The sequence below is a fragment of the Cololabis saira genome, chromosome 12 (assembly GCF_033807715.1).
Source record: "Cololabis saira isolate AMF1-May2022 chromosome 12, fColSai1.1, whole genome shotgun sequence".
Classification (NCBI taxonomy): Eukaryota; Metazoa; Chordata; class Actinopteri; order Beloniformes; family Belonidae; genus Cololabis; species Cololabis saira.
Window position 1 is genome coordinate 6042851 of NC_084598.1, and position 18264 is coordinate 6061114.

General features: G+C 38.6%; 1 protein-coding gene across 2 annotated transcripts; it reads right to left on the bottom strand.

Annotated features, from left to right (window-relative positions):
• Positions 1–4455: 4455 nt before the first annotated feature.
• Positions 4456–18136, bottom strand: LOC133456719 (voltage-gated purine nucleotide uniporter SLC17A9-like). 2 transcript variants are annotated; one of them, XM_061735267.1, is made up of 13 exons: positions 17853–18136; positions 15453–15650; positions 15182–15321; positions 12458–12557; positions 12248–12372; positions 10682–10778; positions 10489–10585; positions 10271–10358; positions 10131–10165; positions 7160–7275; positions 6084–6139; positions 5954–5983; positions 4456–5874 (listed from the first exon to the last, which is right to left on the bottom strand). In XM_061735267.1, the coding sequence occupies exons 1-13, from the start codon at positions 17909–17911 to the stop codon at positions 5705–5707; spliced, it is 1311 nt and encodes a 436-aa protein (XP_061591251.1). In that variant the 5' UTR covers positions 17912–18136; the 3' UTR covers positions 4456–5704. The 2 variants fall into 2 exon arrangements, with proteins under 2 accessions (XP_061591251.1, XP_061591252.1); XM_061735268.1 differs by lacking the exon at positions 17853–18136 and adding an exon at positions 17724–17852.
• Positions 18137–18264: the final 128 nt, after the last annotated feature.

An 18264-nucleotide genomic window follows, 5' to 3' on the forward strand; every position in this document is an offset into this window, starting at 1 on the left:
ACACCGTGTACCCGGCACAGCAAAGCAGCTCCAGAACATAACCGAGCCTCCTCCTTGTTACTTCTGCTCTTTAAAGACTTTATTTTGGCTTTTATTAACATAGAGTTGATGTGACCTACTAAAAAGCTTGAGTTTTGTCTCGTCTGTCCAAAGGACATCCTCCCAGAAGCATTGTGGCTGGTAAAGATGCTTTTTGACAAATTCTAGTATGACTTTTTATATGATTTGATTTCAACAGTGGAGTCCTCCGTCATCCATTTTGGCTCAAATAGTCATGGATGGTGAGATCTGACACTGATCTACCTTGACCTTGGAGTTAACCTTAAATCTCTTGGAAGTTGTTCTAGGATCTTTGGTTACCATTCCTGTTATCCCTATCTTCAATTTGTCATCAATATTCTGCTTGGGGCCATGTTCAGGGAGGTTAGTCACACTCCCATGGACCCTAAACCTCTGAATGAAACATGTAACTGTAGTAACAGGATCAGCTAGCTGTAATCTTCATGTATCTATTGATTTGGCTCTTTGGCTGATTGTTGAATGATGCTTCCCGTCCTGTCAGACGAGCTCGTGTATCAGTGCAGTTGTCTTCTCAAATTATTAACCACATTAAAAAGCTTGTGCCAGGATAATAATGCATTTTATTTGTAAGCACCATTTCAAACACTCAAGGACATCATACAGAGAGAGAGAGAAAAATAAATGAACAACAGAAAAAAGTCACAATACTGTATATACCTATATTCCAATTCATATAAGACACAGGTCTACTTCATGATTTGTCTTGAACAAATTCTTCCTTTATTATTGATTTTTAAACATCAATTTCAATATTTCTACTCAACAAAATGCAGAATTAACACTGTTGAAGTGAACAAGTATTAATAGTTATATTTTCATTTTTTTTTCAGCATTTGTGTGAGAGAATTTACTTCTTTAATTTATTTTCATTTGCGCCTAAATTGAAATTAGTTGCAGTTTATGGGTTGGTTTCACAAGATATGTTTGTATTCTTCATCACTAACTACTATTTTTAAAATAGGGATTTCTTTTTCCTTTTCTATTACCCATTTCAAGTGACAAGATGTGGCATATCTTAGGTTATTTGTTTTCTCCGATCCAACTGTCTTAATCCTTATCCAGTGAAAACTGATGCATTGCAAAGAAAAACGTTGGACTGATTACCACAATAGGTGCAAAATACACGTTTTTTTCTTTCTTCTTTTTTTTTGTCGCTTGAAGTGGACACATTAACAACACTGACCTATTTCCTCACGTTCATTTACAAAGGTCAACAGACTAATCAATAATTGTAAAAGCTTCAAATATTAACATGTTTATTATAGCTTCCATATTAAAAAGATATATTGTGTTATAAATAGCTCAGAGGTTCAACAACCTTCCCACGTCCTCCATAAGTCCGTGCAGGGCAGGGAAACACCGCATGGTCAGATGCAAGGCAGAAAAAAACCTCTTTGTTTCTGTAATGCGGTGCCGGGTGTACTCTGTTTTAGATCATTATTTGTGATCTCTTTCTGAGGTTTTAACTCGTCCATCGTCAGGAATGATGCAGCTGCAGCTCCAGATCCCTCTCTTGGCATTCACCGCGTGCCTTAATTGTATGGCTAATAAATCAAGGTCCGCCGTGAACACGAGGAGCGGCAATCCTGTCCTTCTTCCAGGGAACGGGAACCTCTCCCCCATCACCACATAGGGAACATTCAGAATCCCTGTTAACCCAGCCTGTGTTTTACATCAACAGAATCTAACATATTACATTTTGAACAGAATAGGCGACGCCTCTCTTTTTGTATTCATCATCTGAAGCCGTGCGGCCACAAACACCATAGTCATCCTCGCTGCCCTCGTGTTTGCTCATTTACAAAAACACGAAGGCAGGTTTCTGATCTATAATGCAGCTAACACTTCTTAGTTGAAAAAGATGGATGTGGAGGCAGAGCAGGCCAAACAATCCCCTCGGTGTTTGCTGAGGCGGGCGGGCGGACGGGCCCTGTGATGATGTCCAGTCAGGCTTCGAGTCAAAGGAAAATAAAACACGTTGAAATCCATTCTGACCTTTAGGTTTAAATACCCAACTGATATCCATCGCTTTTCGGGATGAGCGACTCGACATTTCTCTACATGAATAACGTCCTCCAATCTGTCATGTCCCGGTCCTCGCGGCCGAGGCGGCGGCGTGATGACGTGTTTCCAGCCCTCGCTCCCATCCCCGCCGCTGGTTACCATGGAAACCGTGGTGCTGATGATGGCGCTGCCCGTGGTGCTGAAACCTGCTCCCAGCCCAACATCAACTCTGTGAAGGCACTGAGTGTAAAACGGTATCGTGTCTCTGTAATGTAATTGTTATGATTTATCTATTTATTGTAGATCCCCATTAGTCACGGCCTCAGCAGCGACTATTCTTCCTGGGGTCAATAAAAAATTACAATGCAATTAAAAAATACACAAAAAAAAAAACAAATTAAAGATCAGATATAATACAGGACTGTCTCAGAAAATTAGAATATTGTGATTTTATGTAATGCAATTACAAAAACAAAAATGTCATACATTCTGGATTCATTACAAATCAACTGAAATATTGCAAGCCTTTTATTATTTTAATATTGCTGATCATGGCTTACAGCTTAAGAAAACTCAAATATCCTATCTCAAAAAATTTGAATATTTTGGGAATCTTAATCTTAAACTGTAAGCCATAATCAGCAATATTAAAATAATAAAAGGCTTGCAATATTTCAGTTGATTTGTAATGCATCCAGAATGTATGACATTTTAGTTTTTTTAATTGCATTACAGTAAATAAAGAACTTTATCAAAATATTCTAATTTTCTGAGACAGTCCTGTATATACATTCACACAAGGAAAAAGAAAACCAGAACTATTATCCTACATGACAAAGAATGATAAATTAAAATATAACAGACATAAAATACATACAAAAGTAAACAAAAATAAAACATATATCAATATAGTAATGATAACCTCACTCAGCACACTAATTTGAAATTAAACCAAAAAAATATAAAGAAAATCCAACATTCATAACTCCTAACAGATTACAATAAAATAACAAAAACAATCACATTCTAGAATAACCTCTTTCTGCATTACAGCTCTTCTAAGTATTTTCTTAAAATCAACTATATTAGAAATTAAAACTAAATGTTGTTCAAGTCTTTTCCAGTATGTGATTGCCCTGTACATCACAGTTTTTTTTTTTTTGAAGGCATCAGTTTTAGGTTTAAAAGTGAAAACATGAATCTCAAGGCTTGTCTAGTGCCGTAGTTGTGACTATCACTAAGCCAGCAACAGCTGAGAAGAGAGACTAGTAGGTTTACGTGACATATAAATGTTTTTCAAAAATATAATAACGCTACAAACTAGTCTCTCACCGACTCTCATCCATGACAATTGATTGTGCATTCTTCCCACGCTGTAACCAATTGTTTTTATTGTTGTCATTATGCTTTGAATGGTTGCAATGCATGATGTAAAGCCACCCATATATCCATCTCTTATTTTACTTTTGCTTTGTGTGCCTTTAATTATGTGAGTTAATGCCAGTAAAAAGCCTCTTGTGACCTTACCTTGAGATACGACTACTGTACATCTTTTTACCTCAGTCAGGAAATGAGAATTGAAGAATGTGCTGTTTCAGGCAGTGCACTTTCTGCCAATGTGAGCAGATGACACTATGTACCATGCCCATTTATAATATATGTGTAATGCAGTTACAAATGTTTGAACCGGACCAATTCTGAAGGAGAAAGGCAAGGCAGCTAAGGTTGGAAGAGTGAAGATCAGATTCATGAAGATGCTTTGAATCTTTCTGAAACTTGTGAGGTGCAGCGCTGGAAATAACCAATTATCCTTTACACAGCAGCTGGAAATAAATGGGAGACAAAAACCCAACATACTTCCACATTATTTTAAATCCATATTAGATACAAGCCAGGTCATAAAGTTTTCCAATATATTTTTCAAATATGTATGCTTTTTAGTGCCACAGCCTTGCACAACTAGTGTGTTCACATTGAAACCTTCAATCCCATAAGGTAAAACTCCTCACACATGAAAAAAGGGCTGTTAAAAACTAAAACTACAAACCCATCCCATGTGGTATTTCTGATGTGATGCCAACATCTTTCATAGTTTGACATCTCTGGACAAGGCACGAAAGTTTACAGAATCTGATTTTCTGCAGTTATAGCTATAAGAAAAGCATGTTAGATATGCCAGGTTTTCAAAAATAGCAAAACAGATCAAATAGCTTATATTCCTTTTGTATGGCATCTTCTCTATGTGACTTCATGTGTTTCTCACAGCACAGCACCTACCTGAAAGTGTTCAGGACCAGTTCTTCCATCTCTTGCATGGAAGAAACCGTCAGACGTGCCTTTCTCCCCAGATTCAAAGCCGAAAGCCACAATGTTGTTGATGATGTTGCACATGGTTTATTTAGAAACATACTAAACATCTTGGATAAATCCTAAAAGAGTTTAATGACTATATACATCAACAGATGATTCAAGCAGAGAACCAAGAATGTATATATATTATAATTTAGATTGTATATATCATTTATGTATTTGTATTTTCTTAAATAGAAAACATTGGCAATATCATATCAAGAATGGACACACACATAACCGAAGTGTGGCAATTAGCCAAAATAATAATAATAATTACAAATTACAAGTGGTTGTTTTTTTATTTTCTTTTTAACAGTGGTATGGTAAACAGAAGCAGTAAATGCACTTGCATCAGTTTACAGAATGGTGACGATAAACTAAAGACTCATTAGTGTGTGAAGGCTGAGTATTTTTTCACTACACATGGGACAATATCAGCTTTTTTGGGGATTTTAATTTTTAATTTCAATAACATTGTTTGTTTGATATTGCTATTGTTTCCATGGTACCACATAAGAAACAGATTGTATTTAATAGAACAATAACAAAATACAATAAAAAATAAGCTAGAAAATGAATTCTTTAAAGAAAAAAATCTTATAGGTTAGTGGATAATAATTTAGACATTTCTTATCTATTTTAAATATAAAAATAAAATTGCAATTTCTGTTTTTACAAATATGTAAACTTTTTAACACTTTAGTCATTACTTAGTTTAATAAACAGACACTTGATGACAATAAGCTAATACACAACATGACATTTTGATTCTCCATTAATGAAGGACATTCATATAAATATATGTATAAAGATGTAAATGTGTTCATATACATACATACATATATATACATATTTATATGTTTCATGTGGTCTCATAAGTTACTCCAACCTTTATTTGAGTAACTTATCTGGTGTACACTGCTGTCTGTCAGTTATACAAACTCTTATGGAAGCCCACCACAGATTCATAACAGTGAAGCTTCGCTTTAAAACATGGGACAAAAGGGAAGTTAACGAACAACAAAAACAGATATCCTTAGATCAAATCTAAGCCATGATGCAAAAGCAACGTGTAACCACATAATTTTATCTCTGACCAGTGGGTGTCACTGTTTGTACAAATCTACTAAATAAATATTCAGCAACCCAAAGGTAATAGATACAGTGTCTGAGTCCATGTCTGTTCATTTTCACCCGTAATTTATTTTTTATTCTACCATGTGTTAAGATGGGAGAGCACCATCATCCAAATGTCAAGAAGCCTGTGTCAAATCACAATAACCTGTGAATGATGTAGCTGGTCGACACGTTGAGAATCTCCAAAGATGAGGAAGATCCCAAGACCAGAAGCATTTACTAAAGTGATGAGGGAGAAGACTGTGGCCCACGACCGGGTGACCTCTATCAGGTAGCCGGAAAAAGACACCAACACCAGCCCTGCAGAACACACCAGAGATCAGTGCTGCACTTTCACTACTGTAAATACATTCCTGGGTTTCAGATGGTGCTTACATACCCATAAAAGCACCCATCATGTTCATAAAACCTGTGGCAGAAAATAAGGAAATCTTGCTAAATTATACCAACAAAAGGGAAGGAATTATTACAAAACAAGAAGAAGATAATATTGGCTGCTTGCAACTGACCGTAGAGAGCTCCTGCACATGAGGGAGTGAGATCTTGTACGTTCACAGACACTCCTCTGAAACACACACGGGAAACAGCTCAGTCTGCACCTGCTCATTAACACAACCTTCCAAACTCAAGTACATTTTTAAAAACCTGAGTCATTATTAGACTATGTAAATATTTTTTTAATTGAAAATGTAATCGATTTTATAGAATAAAAGAAGGGCCTTTAGTTAGTCAATATGCTTACAGGGCTGTCTCAGAAAATTAGAATATTGTGATTTTCTGTAATGCAATTACAAAAACAAAAATGTCATACATTCTGGATTCATTCCAAATCAACTGAAATATTGCAAGCCTTTTATTATTTTAATATTGCTGATCATGGCTTACAGCTTAAGAAAACTCAAATATCTAACCTCAAAAAATTAGAATATTCTGGGAATCTTAATCTTAAACTGTAAACCATAATCAGCAATATTAAAATAATAAAAAGGCTTGCAATATTTCAGTTGATTTGTTATTAATCCAGAATGTATGACATTTTTGTTTTTTTAAAGGAGCATGAGGCAGGATTGAGGCAGGATTTATGAAAAAATTTGTATACGTTTTAAGTTTTCTAGTAATAATGTCAGATGAAGCGTTTCAAACCAAAAAGAATGAGCCCTCTAGTGTATCTCTCCGTTGCCTTGAACAGGTGCAAAATGTGCTGCAATTGTGCCCGGAATTTCCCGCGCTGTCCTGCGGATGTGACGTCACATGACGCTGCATGCAGGTTCTCCCCGTTCTCCCGTGCCGGCTTCGCTGTTGGCTGCAGTACCCCCAACGGCCGTCGTGGCGAAGGGTGGCGCTAGAGAGTCTCATTTCTTAAAAGGAGCCTCATGCTCCTTTAATTGCATTACAGAAAATAAAGAACTTTATCACAATATTCTAATTTTCTGAGACAGTCCTGTATGCATTGTTGGAAGCTGGCGTCTTTATTTACTACGTTAGTATTTGTTTGAGACATCTTGAATTTAATTAATATACATATCAATAAGCAATTCTTTATTAGTATAATTATTATTATCAGTATGATGATGATCCAACGTACCCGCTGGTGAAGGTGGACGCACTGACAGCAGCAGAAATGCAGACCAGGGCGGTGGTGAATGTGACCGATCCAGATAACATCATTACAAACATGCTGGATACGCCCATGGCACAGAACTGAGGGAGGGGGGGGCACAGGTGATATATGTTAATGTGGACATTTCATTAGAAATGGTACAAAGACACCGAAACAGTAAGATTGAACTTTTATAATCGGTTTTGAGTTTGATGCCATCAATATGTTTCAAACCGAGGAGTAAAAAAGTCATGTAATGTTTTCATTTTATTTTGTATTCATATCCGAAGTAGAAAACTTTTTTACACCGGATTTGCAGAAAGGTGCGTCGGAGGAGGAAAGCTGCAGCCTCACCGTGCACTCATTTATTAGCCCAACAATTGGGTCATAGACCTTTTTCAAGGCATAAAAAAGGGTTTTTTTGATGCCTTGAAAAAGGTCTATGGACCGAAACGTTTATCATTTGGTGGCGCTGCCTGAGGGCCTGAAAGATCCCAACCATGACTGGTTTTCAGTCTCCCCTTTCCCATTCCGACAAACACAAATACATGCATTTTCTACATCATGGCCGGACTGAAATGCCAATTATAACTGAATGTCCAAATAATTCTATCAAAATGCTGCTGCAAGGATTCTGAGATCACATTTCCCCTGTTTTAGCTTCACTACAGTAGTTATCTGTTCTGTCATTCTCTGTATGACACATAAAGCTCTAAATGGTCGGGCCCCATCGTATCTTACAGGCCTCGTGGCTCCATGTAAACCTACCAGAGCACCTGGGTGTCAGTCTGCTGGTTTACTCCCAGTTGCCACAAGGTCCAAGTCCAGAATGGAAAGCTTTTAGTTTGAAAGCTCCCAGCGACCAGTCTGGATACCAAACCCTGACTCTGATACGACTTTTAAGTCAAAACCTAACACCTTCCTTTTTGAAAGAGCCCATGATTGAGTTCATGTTTTGTTTTTTAACTGAATTAGTTTTACTATACTTGTTCATTCATACTAGACTTTTATGCACGTCTGTATTTCATCATTGTTTTAACTTGTATTTACTTGTATTTCTCATCTGTTGTTGCTTTATGTTTTGTTTTATTCTTTAAAGCATTTTGAGTTGAACTGATGTTTGAAAAGTGCTGTATACTTGAAATCAAGGTGTAAACATTATTTTATACTCAAATTTACCAATTCAAAATAAGAAGTAATCAAGTACGGCCTTTCTAGGTGGCGATGCTCTTCTTTTGGCTTTGCCCAAACACAGAAGAAGGAAGAGAAACATCTTCTTTGTGTGTAATGTGAAAAATTAAAATAAAATTGTTCAGTTTTCCTCCATGCCTTCTTTTATCAATCTATTTGTTTTATTTTATCTGAAAGGTTATTAACTTAGCTAAATAGCAAAGGTGAAACCAATCTTATCAAGACCCGACTTGGAAAAATTAATCCACGCTTTTATCCCAGCTCGTCTTGACTACTGTAATGCACTGCATTCAGGCATTAACCAGAGCCCTCTTGCCCGTCTGCAGCTTGTGCAGAACTCTGCTGCTCCTGCTCGCCTGCTAACGCAGACCCGTGGGCGCGAGCACATCACTGGCTCCCTGTGTACTACGGAAGTCATTTTAATTTTTTGTTATTTGTTTTTAAATACTTGAACAATATTTCTCCACCATATCTATCTGATCTGCTTCAGCCTGACTGCCCACCCCGACCCCCAAGATCAGTGCCCTTCAGTGTTCGACAGGCCTCCTCTCCTCCTGCTTTAAATCTCTTTTAAAAACACACTTTTATTCCCAGGCTGTTAACACAGTGTGATCTCATCTTGCATTGCACCTTAAAATGCACCTGCCGTAAACCTGTTATTTTATTTTTCGTATGTTTGTGTTTTTATGTCTTTTTTTTAACGTATTTTCTTAGCCTAATTTGATCTTAATGTACAGCACTCTGGTTACACCTGTGGTGTTTAAAACATGCTCTCCAAATAAAGTTGATTGATTGATTGATATTTTTCTGTGCTTTTTTTCTTGTGTTGACATGCATTGTCATAATTTCCCCTGTCTCAACCGTCTGTTTACGTTTTTGGACGGTTGCATGCAAGAGTGAGAGTGAGAGGGAAAACAAAGACAGATGAAATCCACACCGCTCACATGAACTGTGAACTAGTTTTCATAGTTTCACAGATGATACTTTTCATATGAAACTCGCTGATTGATTTGCAGCACGTAGCCGCTAGCAGTCAGTGTGAAACGGGAAAGTGAGGAAAGAAACACCACGATTACTCAGGTGAAGAACTAACCCGAATAGTGCCCTGTGTTTGGTGGGATATGGATAATTATATTCCTGGGTGAAATAAAATCAGTAGGAGTCGTGTGGTTATGCTTCATAACTGTAACCGCTTCGTAACATGTTAAAAGGAATAGGAGCATTGGCATGTTTTGCATGAAGTTGATTTCCAGAATATGCCCGTCTACGTAACTGTGCCTGCAGAGAAGTAAACCCTTCCCTACTTTTGCTTCAGAAAAAACTGAGACATTTTGAATGATCCTCCAGGTTACTGGCCTGTCAGTTCACCCAGCCGTGTGCACTTTAGCATTTCACTAGGTTGCATGTATTTTTCCGACCCTTTTTCAAGCTTTAAAAGGCATCTTGCTGAAATCAAAATAAAACTAAGCATGTTATTAAAAAGATATTAGATTCTCAGGTTCAGCTGGCGTTTTGTCTTCGTGCTGTCCTGGGTTCAATTTAGAGCGTAAATGATCTGTAAATAGCATCCTGCTTTCATGACAGTTCACATGGCATCCCAACTATTTTGGAGACAGGTTTGAACAGTGACTGTGTGCATTTACAAAAGATTCATTAATTTGTCGTGGCATGTTTGAAGCCGACAGCCAAAACTTCCAGTAAGACCACTGATCATTTTAAATAACTGCTCCACCCCTTTAAATGCACATGCAGGATGATTACCTACCTGCATTATTTTTCTAACCGATGATACACCATATCCTTAAAATGAAGAAAAAAAGAAAAGCATTAGTTGGATCTTTTTTTGTTTGTTTTTTAAAGAAAAGTAAAACAATAATGTCACTTTATTTTTTTATTTTTTTTTACCTCTGCTAATGAGGAAGTCTGAAAAAATTCCTCCAAGAATTGCTGAGGGAATTGCAGTTAGCCATGGGATGACATTATACAGCCAATCCTGCAGAAACAGACGCAGAGACAGAACGTTTCTCAGTGGACTTCAAACAATGCAGTCAACTTGAAGTAGTCTTTAGTAAAGTGCTCAATCTAGGAAGCAGTGAGATGAATGACAGTGTAGGTGTAAGTACCGTAGCATGAGGAAAGGACTCTTTGAAGTATGTGGGTAACCATGATAACAGAGTGTAGAAGGTGCCGCATGTGCACATGTGAGCAAACATCATGGCCCTTAGCGAGGAGGTGACAGAGAGGAGGAGTTAACATACTCACATGATCATGCAAATGTAAATCATCAATGATGAGGTCATTCTTTATAAACTGTACCAGACAGGGGGCCTTGTGAAAAGAATCAGCCAGTGTTTTCTGGACCAAGATGATTGGGAGGTATTCTTTGTGGAAATCTGCTTTGGGATAACTTTACCTAAACAAACGATGAGCATGTTACAGAAATCTACCACTGATATTGGCCGGGTTTCCCAGATCCAACCTCTCTTAAGGATTTAAGAGAGGTTCAAAGAAGGTTTGAACTAAGAGAGAACCCTAAGATATGGGTGTTTCCCAGATGACTTCTTAACACCGTTCTTTAGTTTCGCTCTTTCAGAAGCTCTTTGGAGCAGCTGTCCGGTTACGAAACCAAATCAATCGATGCCAGGCAAATCGATCACCGATCACTATCAGCGCATTTTCACACGCAGCACTGCTACCTAACGCACTAATTCCCTGCTGCCTGTGCGTTATAATGAAAAATTAAGATGATAAATATAATTCAATGACCCTTTTTCATCCAAACGGTGCGTTACTCCGTTATTTCTGGCTACAGTGAGGCTTTTTTTCCCCACACGCAGAAACCGGGAGGAAACGTGGTGGGCGTGTGTGTGCTTCAAAAACATGAGCCAAGAGAGAGCGAGTTTCGCAAATCGCAACGTGGAATTACAGCAATCCCTGGTTTTTCGCAGGGGTTATGTTCCAAAAAGAACCCGTGATAAGTGAAATTCTTTTTACAATTATAGAGGGCTTCAGATTGCAGAGATCATCCCCGCCACGCACGTATTCCTGCTCTTCTGATGCTGCTGCATCCCGCAGGTGGGTTTTTTCAAGAGAAGAAAATAGTTATGGGTCGTTGTCTTCGCTCTTTTTTCTTCTGGGCAAAAAGATTATTTAATATAAACCGACACCATTGATTATATTTGAGACTGTAATGAACGATTCATCAAAGGATCCCGTTGATCAGCTGCTGCTTCCCTGTCATCACATAGATGCGCTCGGGCGCGGCGCAGGAGGATCGGTGTCCCGGCTGCCTGGACAGCGCGGTCCAGGGGACTGAAGTGCTGACGCATGAATGCGTTCATAAAAACAGTTCTGCTTCGCGCACGGTGACGCGGTTGATTTGCAGCGAGAACATGCTGTATAGCAGCCAAATCATCAAATAAATGATATTCATGATGATCGTTTTATTTGTGCGTAATGCATAAAGCATATACAGGAACACACTTGTTATTCCTTATTTTTTTTTTTTTTCCCCCCTTTGCTGTCACCAATAAATGCTAAACAATATAAATCTAAAGTATAAAATAGATCAAAACTTGTGCGGGGTGCATTGTTTTAATATCTCATTGCTTGGTGTAATATTGTTTTGCCTGACGCGGCTGGATCTGTGAGTCTTTGTTCACTAAGATGGTTGTAAAGACTGGGTCAGCAGCATCTTTCATTTCCTTCTTAATGAAAGAGATTCTTAAGCTAAGAGCGACTCTGGGAAACGCGATTTTCTTTCACAGGCTCCTTAAGAAGGTTTGAAAGAAGTCTTTCGCTGTTAAGAACTACTTAACTGATCTGGGAAACCCGGCCATTCACTCTAGCGAGATTAGTAGGAGACATGACTGACTGCTGTACCTTTTAATAAATATTTCCAAACTGTGAGAGCCCAGAGTCCAGACAGGAGCCCGGTACTGTAGAACATGCTTTCCCATCCATACCGGTCCCGTATCAGGGACCCCATCCCACCTGCTAACAATGTTCTGAAAGAATTTCAACAGTCAGGGAGCAAGAAAAAAAAAAGATGTCATGAAATGCAAATGTTTTAATACACCCAAAATGACCTACCCAAAATGGCTGCCACTTTGCATGGCGCTCATTAGAAATCCTCTGTCCCCTTCTGTTACACGCTGCGAGCAGAGGCTCGCCAAAGATGGGAAGAAGACACCTGCAACACCAAACAGGACGCTGTGAATTCATGTCATTTCTATGAACTCCAGCAGTTGGACTCCTGTCAGAGGTGTCTTCAGTATTCACATTCATTACTCAGGTAGAAGTATAGATACTAGAGTTGAAAAATACTCCTGTAGAAGTTGAAGTATCAACTCAAGTTTTTTACTCAAGTAAAAGTACAAAAGTACTGGTTTCAAAACTACTTAAAGTATAAAAGTAAAAGTAATGTAAGGGGGAAAAAAGCCATTAAGGACAAAAGCCATTGAAAATGAATGTATCTTAGTATAATGCAAATATATTAAAGAAGCATATATGTGTACTATTGAGCATTAACATGTGTTTCAGAGAGCAGGAGATATGATGACTAGTTGCCTATAAGTATTGTAATGGTGCAAAAAGTCAAACTTCAGAGGCATGTTATCATTTATCCTAACCTTTATTGGAATGTACATCCAAGTTAAGTTGCAGGAATCTGAGGGAACGGATGTAAGAACAAAACTGGACAAGAACATCTGAAACAACCACAACCAAATTCACTCTATCCGGATGGAGCAATTTAACTGGATAGTTTTTTTTAAAGGCCGAAATGAAATAGAGTAACAAGGCTGTTTTTAAAATGTAAGGAGTAAAAAGTACAGATAATTGTGTGAAAATGTAAGGAGTAAAAGTAAAAAGTCGCCTGAAAAATAATTACTCCAGTGAAGTATAGATAACCAAAATTTCTACTTAAGTAAGGTAACGAAGTATTTGTACTTCGTTACTTGACACCTCTGACTCCCGTTAATGAGCGATGGCTAAAATCTGTGAAAGACGAGTTGGCGAGCAGAAATCTGGGAACGGCAGTGGCCCGGATTTGAACCCCTCCACTCCTGCCTCCACTCTCAGATGAGCTGGAGCATCACTCACCATCCTCACATGCACTGAAAAGATGATTACTAGCAACAGGTTATATTCTGCTCCTCGTGGCAGCTCTGCTCTATTTCCACTATGGGATGTAATATGAAACAGATGTACATGTCCAAGACTCCTGCCGTGCATGACTAGTGCATGATTAGATTTTCTACCACCTGAAAACAGAGCAGGTGTCTGGTTTCAGTTTCAGTTTAAAACAATATATGTTGAAACTGTCTCTTTTCTGTTTCTATGTTTTATAAAACGACAAGCAAACCTGCAGCTTTGTATTTACTGTTAGTGTAAGTTTTAGAGCTCATACTTTTGGAAACAAACTCAGCAAACATATTTTGAAATTGATAAAGATATATTATAAGCTGGTGTAAAGGTCACAGTTTTTCTCAAAATGTTGAATAAAAGGCAGCTGAAGCTCCTTTTCCATTCCTTTGTGTTTTGTCTCATAGCAGATACGTGTGCCCTTCAGATAACCGAACTGGTCCGATGTCAACTCAGCCTGGGAATCAGGGGGAGGAAAAAAACACACTACTGCCACATCCCATATGTGCCAGTCGTGTTGGAGAAATTCAAACGGATCTTTTCAAACCATGACTTCCCGCTCCATTTCAAACCACCCTGAGACAAAAACCAGCTCACCCTCAAAACAAAAACCCAAACAGAAACTCCACAAACGCACGTCACAGGACAGACGTTCATCAGGTCAACATTCAGAGGTTCACTTGTACAGTATCTCATGATAAGGGACACGTATGGGCAGAAATATGTGCCACTAGAAACTGAATATGAATAATTTATATTTGAATTTGAATTGCTCAACTTGAATAATTGCATTAAAAAACTGAATCTGAATCACATAATTTGAATTTGTATGCAGAGATTTTTCTACAAAACGGCAAGATATACATCTACACTTTTTACACAGAATAGAGAAAACACAATAAGTTTTGAAATATCTAGCTCCCATTGGTCGTTTATATCGTTGAAAGAAAATAGAGGTTATAGTAGGCTACGTGAAAAGGAGTTCTTTGTATCTGCACTCGATTGCTCTTCCTCTGGAAGACCCGGATGTCTGGCACAGTAAAATTGAAATTGAATTGCAAGAACTGAATTTGAATTGTGAGAACGCATCAAATGATGTGATTCAGATTCAGTTTTTAAATGCAATTATTCAAGTTGAGCAATTCAAATTCAAATATAAATTATTCAAATTCAGTTTCTAGTGGTACATATTTCTGCCCATAGACACGTTTTTATCACAACAATGTGCGCATTTTGGACAGAGAACACAGATGGTTTGAGAGCGGAGTAAGAAGAAGTAACAAAATCAAATTAGAAAAATCATCATAAAAATGAGGAGACCTTAGTTTTTACCTTAGGTCCAAAAACTTACAGTGCAGTTGTGAATCTGGCGCTCCGGCTGTTTTACAACCATCTGCACCTTGATTCATGTGACCAAAGCCAAGTAAACAATTTAGAGTGGACACAAGACTTTAACATCCCACAGGAGTGATGGGAGCCACTGATTACACCTTATATGCTCAAAACTCGACACTAGCCAGTTCAACTAAGGAAACCTTATGGATGGAGGACAAATGTCTCAGAGAACTCAAAAAAGCAAAAAACAAAAAAAAAGGAAGTGTAGTTTTTATGATTCACATGTTGACAATCGATATATCTGCAATCTAATAACATAAGTGTTACAAAATTTACCCTGGAGAAGTCCCATCAGGATTCTGGCCATGGTCATGACGGCGAGGGTGTGAGAGCCAAGATGAGCCAGCAGAGGGGTCATAGTGGTGATGAGAGCCCAGGAAGCTGCTGAGAGGAACAGAACACGCTCTCCTCCAACTCTAAAAAACAACAAGTATTGACAGGTTCAAATCCTGAAACGCTAAACCCAACTAACGCTAAACCACAAATGCAAACAGCCTGTTCTAGTAACATTTCATTCTGGAAGGGTCTGACTGAAAGGATAGCTCACCTGTCACTGGCATGGCCGCCGAGGATCTGTGTGAAGCAGTAGCCCCAGAAGAATGCACCCAGGACCAGCCCGGACTCAATTTTACTCCACTGAAAAGTGGCTGCCATGGAGACGACGCAGACTGGCAGGGTCATCCGGGAACAGTAGAGGAGGCAGGTGCCCATGAACAGCATGGGGATCCATTTTAGAGCAAGGGGTCTGCAAAAGATTTTTGCTTAAAAGGCATGTATGGTATTGTAATTTATTTCTGAAACAGAAAGATTAAACTGTAACTACAGACCTATGTGTGAGAAGTGGGTTCCTGCATCCAAAATCTAAAAACCTTTTACTTTAACATATGCATTTCTGCCTCATTATGCAAACAAGGAGGGCTGCCCTTCTTGGTCCAGCTCCTCTACTATTGGTCAAGGATCCTGCTTCTTCCTGTTTAATGAGCAATAGCAGAGTGTGGCAGGGTGGAGGAGCAGCAGCCACTCAGGTGATGGGACACACCTGGGACCCATCACCTGAGTGGCTGCTGCTCCTCCACCCTGCCACGCAGAGGAGCTGGACCAAAGAGGTAAAACACGAGGAAACGCATGCTTCATTTAAAGGTGGGTCTGTTGTTAATAAAACTTTGTAGCACAAACACCTGAGCTGAAACTCAGATAGGAATCTGTCTCCAGTCTCTGTCTGTACTGGAGAATTGTGTTTTTCCAGCGGCCCTGACGAACATTTATTGAATGCCATGTTAACGCCCTTTGCATTCACCTCTGTTGAAAAAGAGTGGTCACATGACCAATTGGCCGTATCTATAAACTTCAGCCAATATATAACATATTGGCTATAGTTTTATATCAATTTTATGTTGTGTTCAGCCTCATTGATGACTTTGCATCCAAATAGAGACATGTGCATCTGTAAAAGGTTAGATTTTTAGCTCTGATTTCAGACCTGCTTTCAGTGTTTTGTGGGGGATTGAGGAGGTGGAAGTAACTTTCTTTTGATGAGTAATTGATGGTTATCTGTGACTCGGATTTGTTTATTTATTTCAGGTTGAAGTTTATTTAATTTTTTTTTTCAGGTTTCATTTTTTTTAAATTGTATTCAACTCATATAGTCAAACTACTGTATCTATACTAACAGCACATTTGTTATTACTGATAAAGGTTGTCAAGTGAAATGGCATGTTGTTATACAGTCTTTTTGTACCTATGATACATTTAGGAAGGGGAAAGGTGTGAGGATGTGGGGCTTAGGGCCGCAGTTTGGTCGGGGCCGGCCCTGGCTGACCCTAACCTGACTAAACCTAGCCTGGCTAAACCTAACCTGGCTAAACCTAACCTGGCTAAACCTAACCTGGCTAAACATAACCTGGCTAAACCTAACCTGGCTAAACCCACCGACTCTCAGTACCAACTTGATTCTGTTCAGGTTGAAGAGACACCTGTTTCCAGCTGCCTTTGAATAAAGCTGTAAATCTGAAGTTCCAAAACTTTATCACATTTTAACTACTGGTCTTATCTGATATTATCCAGTGTCTTTCTTTCTTTTTTGTTTAAATTTTAAATCATGCTTTTTTAAATAATGTTTTAAAGTCTTTGTAAAGCACTTTAAATCACCTTGTTCTCAAATTGCGCTAGAGAAATACACTTGCCTTCAGAGTCAAGATATGTACATGTACACACATATATATATATATATATATATATATATATATACACACACACACACACACACACACACACACACACACAGGAATGTCTCAGAAAATTAAAATATTGTGATAAAGTCCTTTATTTTCTGTAATGCAAAAATGTCATACATTACACAGCTTAAGAAAATTCAAATATCCTATCTCAAAAAATTAGAATATTCTGGGAATCTTAATCTTAAACTGTAAACCATAATCAGCAATATCAAAATAATAAAAGGCTTGCAATATTTCAGTCGATTTGTAATGAATCCAGAATGTATGACATTTTTGTTTTTGTAATTGCATTACATAAAATAAAGGACTTTATCACAATATTCTAATTTTCTGAGACAGTCCTGTACATATCACACGCACATTTATAGACGTAAGCCACTACCTGCAGACTGCGCATGTGTAGCAAACTTAAATCCACGTTTGTCATTTGAGCCGTGTTTGACAGTAAACATCCAGTCTGTTGGTCTTCTTAAAAACAGTCAAACAAGATGTGTTGAGCTCAGGCAGAGATGTTCTGGACCAAACTAGTAGTCTAACTCACTAATCCCTCTCCCACCAGGTAAATCTAGTTTATTCTTCACCATGTCATCACTGACTGCAGCTCCGAGCCGGTCCGACCTGAGCGTTTCCCGGTCGGGATGAGCAGCGATGAAGACGCTGTTCGCGGAACAACTACCGCAGTTTCAGGTCGTTACAGGTGCCGGTCTCACCTGGACCACAGGGTTCTGTCCTCCTCCTCTTCCCCATCGGCCGTGGAGTTCGCAGCCATCCAGAGACACCGGCTCTTCCTCGTTAAGACTCGCGGCTCTTCCGCATGCAGCCCTTCTTCATACCAGCAAACCGGACCGACTGTTCAAACTTGTTTGAACAAAACTCCATCAAAAGGTCGTTTGAATTTTACACACCGTGGTTTCAATCGGTGTTAGATTCCCTCAATGGCCAATATTAACTAAGGACGACCTTCCGCGATAGATACTGCAGCATGGTTGAACTGAGCTGAATGACACGCGAGTTTCGAAACTTATTTGAAAAGTCTGAAATGATTTTTTTTTTTTTTCCATTCCTGACTCATTATGAAAGATGCCTTGCATTCTTGAACGCAAACAACTCAAACTGGATAAA